The 10,074-nt window shown below is 46.0% G+C and overlaps 1 protein-coding gene across 1 annotated transcript in view; it reads left to right on the top strand.

The window, feature by feature from the left end:
* The first annotated feature begins 9,504 nt into the window (after positions 1 to 9,504).
* The window catches only part of MEOX1 (mesenchyme homeobox 1), a 4,588-nt gene continuing 4,018 nt past the window's right edge, over positions 9,505 to 10,074 (top strand). Inside the window, exon 1 of the mRNA XM_042886965.1 lies at positions 9,505 to 9,931. Within this exon, the coding sequence (XP_042742899.1) occupies positions 9,505 to 9,931 (427 nt within the window). The remainder of the gene's footprint in view (positions 9,932 to 10,074) is intronic.

Genomic DNA, 10,074 nt, shown 5'->3' with positions numbered 1-10,074 from the left:
AGGAAGGAAGGAAGGAAGGAAGGAAGGAAGGAAGGAAGGAAGGAAGGAAGGAAGGAAGGAAGGAAGGAAGGAAGGAAGGAAGGAAACCACACTCACTGGAATGCTCTTTTCTCCACCTTAAATTGACCTTTCTAATTGATTTTCCAAAGCAAACGGTGCTCGTTACCATCATTGTGAAAGATTAACCTCATCGATGTACAACAGTGCATCGTATGGCATTAAGATGCCACACTGATCCCCCCTCCACATGCAGAGATCTGCATCCTGCACAGCACAAATTGCTTTCTGATGTCAGTTTTAAAGCATTTTCCTGTTTGTCCATTGAATTTATTTAACACTGAAGTGTTAACAAGCTAAGTACAACCTATAGAACCCCATTAAATGCAGTTTTGGAAGGCATATGGGTTTCTTGCAGTTGCAGACAACTCACAGCATCCTATAATTAACTCAAGCCTGTCCATCAGCACCACAGATAGCATGGCCATCATTTTAATCAGAAAATTATACACACATATATATTTATTTAAGAGCCTTTAGAGAAAAGGGTGATTTGTATCTCCTTCCAAACCTCCATTGACACAAAGCGTTTCTGTGCTGACTGCTGTTTGTTTGCATCACTTCTGCTCGTTGCCCATTGGGAAGCTCTGCAGAGTGGAGGGGAATTTATTCAAACTGCTTTCATTCATTCTGGTGTTCTGGAATCCAATTCCTTCGTCCCAGAGCTCAGTCCTGCAGGGAAGGTGCTGCCCCACAGGCGGGCATTGCATGCTGCCATTGCAGACATCAAGTTCCACGATTGCATCTTTATTTAGCCCCAGTTTTCAGACTTCCAGATGATTTATCCCTCAGTCTGCAGGAAGCTATAAATCACTCCCTTATGAGCTAAAAAAGAAAAGAGAACCCTAAAAAAGTCAATTGCCATTTGACATTATACCTTACTATTACTAACTTCTTTCAACTGCAATAAAGCATCCATCTGCTTTTTAATTTACAGGCGATTAATAAGTCACCTTTTAAACAGTTCTTCTCATTTTCTGCTCCATAATTAAAAGGGAAAAAAAAAAAGAAAAGAGCCACTTTGTGGCACGGAGTTGACTGAAGGGATTTACCCATCGCTTTCCAGAAGCCAGCGGGTGATGGACTCCATCAGCCTGCCTGTATTGCCCCCAATGTTCCAGGCGTCCATCACACACAGACAGATGCACTGCTTCTCCTTTTTTGTTGTTGTTTTTATTGGAAATGTGACATGAAAATCCTCCCACAGTTACCGGAGCTTTTCACCCACATTTACAGCTGGGAAATTAAAAGGCAGATTTTCAACCCAACCCAATCATTGTCTTGGATCTGTCAGATTCTCCCAATGTCCAAAAGATCTGAAAAGCCATTGACCCACAGAGAAGTGATTTTCAGAGCATCTCAGCGCACTCAGCATGGCAAACGCAGTAACAGTGCTGGGTGAAGCAGCTTTAGGCAACGCAGGGCCATCCTGATCCCTTCTTGTTCCATTTGCTACTTTTCATCAGAATAAAACATGAAAATATTCACAATATTAATTGAAAAATTAGCTGGCTGAGGTTTTCATAGGAGCCACTTCTTAGTCATATTTAATTCTGTAGTAAAAAGCCTCCTGCTTTGCTCTGTGTGGTCTTGGCTTTGCACGCAAAAGGAATTCTTCCCCCAGCCGGACTCAGATTGATTTCACACCCCACGCATTAACACTTCTATTTCCACGTTTTCAGCCTCTGTCCCTTCCCTCAAACCTCCGTGCACCCACAGCGCCTTATTTTCTGTCCCGTACTTTGCCACCACGACCACCAAACCCATCGCGCTGCATTGACGCACGCAGCCAGCGGAGGGAGGTGCGGTGCCGCCAACGATTAATTAAGGAGGGAAGGGAGCATCAATTAGCAGCGCAGCTTGCCTCCCCTCCTCCCCAAGGTGTAAAACCCCAAAGGCAGCGGCTGCCATGTGCAAAGGCTGGGCTTTAATTGCTGTGCGGGATCCCATTGGACTCCTTTCACACAGAGCTCTGCTGCTCTCTTCCAAACTACGATCCCCACTCTGTGCCAGCGTCCCAAAGAGCAACAATTTAAACACACACACATATATATATATATATACTTCTCCCTCCCCCAATTTTTTATTGTCTCATTTCAGTGCCATTTCAACATAGGGATGAATTTTGGTCCTTCCAGAAATCTTTTCCATAATTTCCCATTTAACTGCACAAATGGTTCTATAGAATGGAATCACAGAGCACAGCAGCAAAGCGCAGTCACAAGGAAAGCGGTGCCCAACTGCAGCACTGAAGAAAGAAATGTAAAAGCTCATCAGCTAGCAAACAACCCTCTGATATGGATTTACTGTTTGGATCTCCAGAAAGAGGATTCTTCCTACGAATGGAACGCTATTTGGATCTCCAGATTCTTCCTGTAGATGACAACGTTGCATTCTGTCCCACCTCAAAACACATGAACTGAAGAAGGAGGATAGAAAGAAGAAAGATAGATCTGTTGATCCGTGACCTCCCCCAAAAATGCCTCCAAAAGGTTCAACGTCGTGCTCCTCTCAGCTCCTTGGGGATGCCATGGTTCCTGTTTCGTTAACGTGGTCTGATGAAAACAACAGATGAGCTTTGCGATCTGCCAAAAGCTGAGCTAATTTTTGTGTTTTTCAAAGAAAAAGAAAGAAATTCGGCTGTCAAAATCTTTAACTCTTCCTTCGCTGGCCCGAAACGTTGTTTGTGATTTCATAGAAAGCTTCTGGTGCTTTGGATGCCATTCAGAACAGTTGGCTCTTCTTGAAACAGCCACATGGTGGAAGGGCAAGGCTCTTTGGTAAAAAAAAAATAGAAGGTGATTTATTCAAGTTCTTTTGGCAAATGGCCTTAAGAATTAAATGCTGGAGCTGAGACTCTGCTTGGTTTTATAGCTTTTCAGGGAAAGGAGATTCCTCATCTCTTCACAGGGTATCAAATCCAGAAGATTAATAAAAATGGAAGGGGAAGGGGAAGGGGAGGGGGGGGGGGGGGGGGGAGGGGAAGGGAAGGGAAGGGATCCAGGAGCTGCAGTCTGCTCCCTTAGCACACTGCTTTGAAATCATGGAACACATTTTGCTCTGTGTTGTCGCCACGTCTCAAGACAGAGATATGTATATTTGTATATGTGTATGTGTACCCATTTTCATTCACACATTCCTGCAAATCTTGTGAGTTTTTCTGCTCCCTCAATCCCATTGCCCGTGGCTCCCGTCACATTTCTAAAACCCAAACCTCCACACTGGAGCCATAAAAGTAGCAAACAAAATAGTGAGCTTTCAAACAGAAAGGTTACAAGCATCAGGTTATGTGCTGTGCAGTGTTATCAAGCAGTTTCCAGACAGAATCTTTCCCCTCTAATATTATCCCAGCCCTGGAGTTGGCCACCTCTCTTCTGCTTTTTGTTTCTGCTGCTCTTTCTCCTCAAATAAATTATCACATAAATGTCTCTGAGCACATCTTGAGCTTCCTGTACCTGAAACAGTTTTTTTCTTTTTTTGCTCCTGTGAAGCCAGCAGGTTTAATTAATACCGGAAATATTGACTTAGTGCTAAGAGAAACATTATCATTAAATTAGAATCCTGGGGGTAGCGGTGCCAGCTGTGGGGTGAGAAAGACAGAGTGGGGAAGGGGAAAGGAAGGAGAATGGCAGGGAAAAGTCTTTGGGGTGAGCAACCAGGGCTGCAGCCAATGGAGCCACTGGGAATCCGTGTGCAGGGGGCAAAAACAGGGGCAAATTCAGGAAAAGCTGCAGAGAAAAAAATGAAAAGGCAACGGTAGGATAGAAGGTGAAGATTGAAGGAAAGAGAGAAAAAGAGGGAAAGAAAGGAAGAGGAAAAAAAGAAGAGGAAAGAAGAAGAGGGGAAAAGATGAAGGAGAGAAAAGGAGAGACAAAAGAAGAGGAAAAAGGAAGGAGAGAAAAAAAGAAGGAGATATAAAAGAAAAACTGGGGGAAAAAAAAAGAAGGAAAAGAAGAAGGAGAAAAGAATAAGAAGAAAAGAAGATGGGGAAAAAGAAGCAGGGGGAAAAAAAGAAAGAGAAAAAAGAAAAAAAAGAGAAAAGAAGGAGGAAAAAAAGGAGGAAAAAAAGATGGGGGAAGATAAGGGGGAAGAAAGAAGAAATGGAAAATAATGAGAAAAAAGGAGGAAAAAAGAAGGAGAAAAAATAAGGAGAAAAAGAAAAGGAGAAAAAATAAGATGAAAAAAAGAGAAAAAAAAAGGAGAAAAGAAAGAGAAAGAGAAAAAAAAGAGATAGAAAAAAAGAGAAGAAAAGAAAGAGAAGAGGAAAAAGGTATTTTAAGATACCAGACTTTGCATTGCCAGGTTCTTCATCATTTGAAGAGGTGAAAATTACGAGCTCTTCTGAAAAGTGCTTTATTCAGACTGAGCTTTTTATCACCTGTACTTCTTGTGTTTGTAGAAAATTGCATGGGCTCAGAAGTGAGAAGTGTGCAAGTGCTTTGGAAGAAAGGAAAGGGCAAATGCAACAGATAGAAGATCTGCCAATCTCTTTAGAGGTATGAAAATGATGAGTGCATGTAGTCAGATGCAGCTTGCAAATGGCTCAGCACAACTGAGGCCAAATAGTAACAAATGTGATGCTGCTCTCACTGTTTCCATTGCTGGAGTCCCAAGGAAAGCAGTAGGAAGGAAGAGGAGACAGCAAAGTTTCCAAATGAACACAGTAACTGAGCTCCATCCTTTCTCCCTTCATTATTTTTTTAAGTCAACTGTTTGGAACAGACCAGCTGAAATAGGAGGTGGAGGATAAAAGCTTGAGTCATTAAATCAATTGAAATATTGTCATAAGATTGCCCCTGAAATCACGCTTTTGAGAGCACCACAGCAGAGAGACAATCCAGATTAATTAATGTATCAATCACGAGATCACCCAGACTCAATGCTCCCTGCCATTGCACAGCCTGCGTTGGGCAGAAATGCAGCTCCAGCATCAATCTCTGGGATGGAAAGCTTCACAAATCCTAAGCTCGTGCTTTGCTTAACAAAACACTGCTTGGATGTGTATGGCTCTCACTGCTCACTGTTCTCACCCTTGTGCTGGGTGAGGAAATGCTCATTCCACTGCTGCTCCCCTCCAGTCGCCTTTGTGTGCAGAAGCAATTGGGGCTGTTTGCCTCAAACCTCAGGAGATGCAATAGGAACCTGCTGTAACCTGCTTGCTGATTTTGCAGCTGAAGCATGAGAATGATGTTAGGATGAAAATGAACAACAGATGATAGGATTGAATGTATACATATATATAATTTAAACTTCTTTTACTGTGCCTTTTGGACAAAATTCTTCCAGGCTTAAAGCACGAATGGCCGTGTAACCCAGGGTAGGTATTATACTTCAGCCTGAGAAGATGTTTGGGGCCTTTTCTCCAGCACAATTTCCCCAAAATCACATCATTGCTGCATGAGCTCTCCCTACAAACAGACAGCAATCCCATTCCTAGAAGTTTGGAGAGACAAATCTACCAAGCAGCTGATACCACCATGACAAACCGCTGCTTTTTTTGAGGTAACACAGCCTTTCTCTCTCCATTACCTCCCCCAAAACCATAAAAACCCTCACACTGGTTTCCTGCAAATCCAGGCCTTTTAAACCAGACTAATTTGCCATAGGGGATTACAGCAAAACGCAAGTTAATGTTTCCTGACGTTTTGTCCAATACCTAATGTCTTTTAATACAGCTCTTTAACCACACAGCTCTTTAGCTTTCATTTCAAGGAGATCATCTTTCCCTCCCAGGTTCACTGCCTCGATTAGCCCAAGCTTTACACTTTTTTTTCTGTTCTTTTATTCCTTCAGGATGCTGAGAAAACTATTAAATTGACAGATGGACCCAGAGAGCCCATCTCTGGGCTTGGCATTTCCTCTCCAGCTCAGCCCCAGCCCCTTGCAGGTGGAGTGCAGCCCTCCAGGACCCGCTTCCCCCTCCTTCCTGCTCATGCTCCATCTCTCTGTGTGTTTACTCCTTTGCTTACCACTCACGTGCCCACTCTGGCATTTCTCCAGCCACCATCTTTATGCATGGTGGAGCAGACAACTTCACCCTCAATACCTGCAAACCAACAGCTGCAATAAATTGGGACAGCAGCTCTCAGTACACATTGTGGTTACCATTCCTACAGACATATGGGTCTGATACTGAACCCAGATCTTCTTATGTAGATATATCCTTATGTAGATCCCTTGCATAGATCCCAACTCATCCCACCATGCTCACTACTGCATCCCTCAGTGCCACATCCTCATGGTTCTTGAACACCTCCAGGGACAGTGACTCCACCACCCCCCTGGGCAGCCGTGCCAATGGCTCACACAACTCTTTATGAGAAGAAATTGTTCCTAATATCCAACCTGAGCCCCCCCCGGTGCAACACGAAGCCATCACCTCCCATCCTATCTCTGTTACGTTGGAGCAGAGGCAGACCCCCCTCTCAATTCAATCCCCTTTCAGGGCACTGTAGAGAGCCATGAGGTCTCCCCCTGAGCCTTCTCTTCTCCCAGCTGAACCATCCCCGTTCCTTCAGCCTCTCCTCGTAAGATTTGTGCTCCAGACCCTTCACGGCTTCAATGTCCTTCTCTGGACACACTCCAGCACCTCAAAGCTTATTTCTGCCAGGCAAGAATAAGAACTGTGACCCAATAGCTACAAAATGCCTCTGAAAATGCACTTCAGAGCTTCTGGGTGCTAGGACCCAGTTTTGTAATCCTTTGACCCACCAAAACCACCCAGATAATGAGGCAAGGCTCAGGATAGGCCCAGCCTCTTGCTGGGAACCCTTCTTCTCCCCATTCCCTGCACGTTGTGTTGCAGTTTTGCAGACTCACAAAAGCAGACATAAGAGAGCAAAGAATCAACAACAATCTTTCCTTGGAGTGCGATGTCTTCCGCGTGGCAGAGGATGACTTCCTAATGGAATATTGAACTGTCTCCAGGAGCATCTGCCGTGCCAACAAGCACAATCTCACATCAGCACCAGTGTATTTATTGTGGGTCTTTGCTGATACAGAAGCCTCAGCTGGCCCAGGTTTGTTTTTCACCTCTATTTCTGAGCTTCTTGCTGCAGTGGGTTTGAAGCCTATCGCACCCATCCATCCTGTATTTCCCGCCCAGCCTGGGGTCTGGCAGAAGAGATGTTGATTCTGCAGAGGTTAAAGGTGGCTGCCTCGTCCAACAAATGGGCTCTGGCAAGAGGGGAGGGCTGTTGTTTTTGCTTCCTGAAGTGTCAGGAAGATGTAGAGGGCAAACAAGCCCCCGCTGGGCCGCTGAGTGACAGCAGCAGCTGCAGGGAGTGCTGGGGCAGTGAGGGACCGGGGGGTTCCCACATTTGGGGAGGGTCTGCCGTCTCCTTTTCCCACATCTGAAGTCAGAGGAACAACAACAGAGAGAGCTCTGTGGGGAAAATGGGGTCCGAGTGGTTGAACTGGGGGTGCAAAGCGATGTGCGAGAACCAAACCGTGCGTCACGGTCAGAGCCCTGCTGGGGTCCCATGGGAACCTGAACCTTCCCCTGGCTAAAAGGAGCAATGCATCGACTGATAATCCTCCCTTCCCTTCTATTTCCCTTAATATACATGCACGGACATAAATGAGAAGTAGGTAGTTGTTTAATTAGCTGGAACTGGGAGCAGGGCTGAAAAACACAGACCTAGACTTGAGCTCATGCAAATCTGTACTACCCAGCATGACTTTGGGGGGTGAACACAAATGAAATATTCTGCATTGGCAAAACCACTCTGGGCTCTAGCCTGGATCCTGCTGGTGCCCAAAATATCCACACATCCTTTGCCACCTGGCCTTCCAGACATAGCAATCTGTGCTCTTTCCTCCTGCCAGGCAGTGGGAAACGTGTTTGAATGTTTGCTCTCTGAACAGGTTGAATTATGCAGGAGAGCCCTTCCTGGAGGATGAATTGTGTTTGGCATTTTGCAAGAAAGTCACATTAATGTGAAGGTAAAAGGTGATGTTCTTGATCAGAAAGATCTGGGCTAAGCCCACCTGATTGCTTGGAAAAGCCCAAGCTATAACCCAGCAGGGATTGGGATGAGCACACCTCTCCTTCCATTTGATTCCTCTAAATGTCACAGCGCTGAATTATACAGAAGCCAAATAAAAGTAGCACTTAAAGCCATGGGAAAAAAAGAAAAAGAAAAAATGGAGGCTCTGTGCCCATCTGGTAAATCCCTCTGTGATTATGAGAGCATAAACCCAGCCCAAACGGTGGGAGAAGGGGAAAGAGATGGACCTGTAGAGAGGCATAGCAAAGCAACGGAGAAGGTCGCAAGCAGATTACAGAAACACAGCACACGTGGCTGTGTAAATCACCCCTAAAAACACACAAACCATTGCAGTAACCCCACTGCAGCTCTGCAGTGATATTCGGGGTGTTCCCAGGTGCCACCTCTCCGTGTCAAAGGGATGGAGAGCAGATTCCCTGCTAACACCCACCCAGCAGCAGCAGATCTGGGGTCTGCGGATCTGCTTTCTGTTAAAAAGAACCATAAAACTTTCAACAAAAGATGAAAAACACGTCTCACATTGGCACAAAGGCAGATTTCCTTGTAAGAAGGAGTGGCATACGGAGAACTCCCTGGAAAGCAGGATAGAGAAAGAATAACTGCCACCGGCAGTAACCATCAGCAAAGACAAGTGTTACAAAGCTAAAAGAACAAAAATCCCTCAAAACTGTGCACGTGCACACAAGTCACCTAAAAAATATATTACAGCCTGGCCTTAAATCATAAATAATCAGTGAAGCACTTTCTTACTTTTATTTCCCACTTTGCTTCTTGGATTCTGGCATCTGTTGAATTCCGTATTAAGGCTTTTTCCAACCCCAAGACTCGGGGAATTTTGTTAACAGTGCAATAAAAATAACTTCATAGTGTCACAGGGAAACATTAAAGCCTTTTTTTGTGTGTGTGTGTGCATGTGTGCTGCTCTTTACCCCCCTCTCCCCCCCCCCCCCCCCCCCCCCCCCCTTTTTTGGGGGGGGGGGGAAGAAAAAAATACAGACATTGTTTCTTTAAAAGTCTCCATCTGCAAATCCCATTAGATGTGCATATAAGGTTTCGGATGATTAATAGGTGCTGCTTTGCTTTGGTTGGAGGGAGCGGGTGTGTGTACGTTAACCCCTCCCTCCCCTCTCTCACATTTCACTTCACAAAGTTGTCACTCTCTCCCCAACACAGTATTTAAAAAGTGTTTCCCTCATGTCCAGCACTTCACAAGGACTCCAGCATCAGCCTTGGGACCCCGTTTGGGGCGATCTCCTCCTCCATCCATCTGGGACAATGAAGATCTCGAGAAGAGTTTTCCAACTAACAAACCTCCAACCGCACAAAGCCCCCCGCCAAAGTGTCGCTTAGGGAGGAAATCTGGGCTGTCAAATTTGGAAACATTTCCCCTCCTCTCTTCTCCTGCTTGAGGAACCCAAGTGACGAGCGCGGGACAAGGATGGACCCCACCGGCGGCAGCTGCATGCGCAGCCCCCAACCCCCAGCCCCACTCTGGGGTTGCCTGCGAGGTGCCGACGTCCCTACAGCCCCGGGGTTGGGTCACTGCCCTCCGACCCCTTTTTCCTTCCACCCCAAGGCGGATTTTGCTGCTTATTCCGAATTCTCAGCCTCCTGCTTGCTGAGCGCTGCCCACTGCGTCCCAACCGAGGAGCAGCCCCCAGTCTTCCGTCCCCACTCTGAGTGGCAGCAAGCAACGACAGAGGCCAGGAGACTGCTGAGCCCAGGGCTGACTTTGGCCTCTGGGGACTCAGAGAGTCCCAACCTCGTGAGCACAGCAGCGGGTGTAAGAGAAGATTACGAGGTGCCGGTAAACAGCGCGATGGAGACGGAGAGAAAGGCATCCAAAAGGAAAAAGGAACACTCAGGTAGGTGGCGTGGAAGTGGGGGTGTGGGATGGGATGGGGAGAGCACCTCTAGGAGTAAAGCTACTGGATAAAAATGGATGGATGGATGGACGGACAGATGGATGGATGGATGGATGGATGGATGGATGGATGGATGGATGGAT

Source organism: Lagopus leucura, unplaced genomic scaffold (genome assembly GCF_019238085.1).
Source record: "Lagopus leucura isolate 7727_CA_CO unplaced genomic scaffold, USGS_WTPT01 Super-Scaffold_100066, whole genome shotgun sequence".
NCBI lineage: Eukaryota > Metazoa > Chordata > Aves > Galliformes > Phasianidae > Lagopus > Lagopus leucura.
Note: the sequence above shows the minus strand (reverse complement) of the source record. Positions and strands in the feature narration are given on the sequence as shown.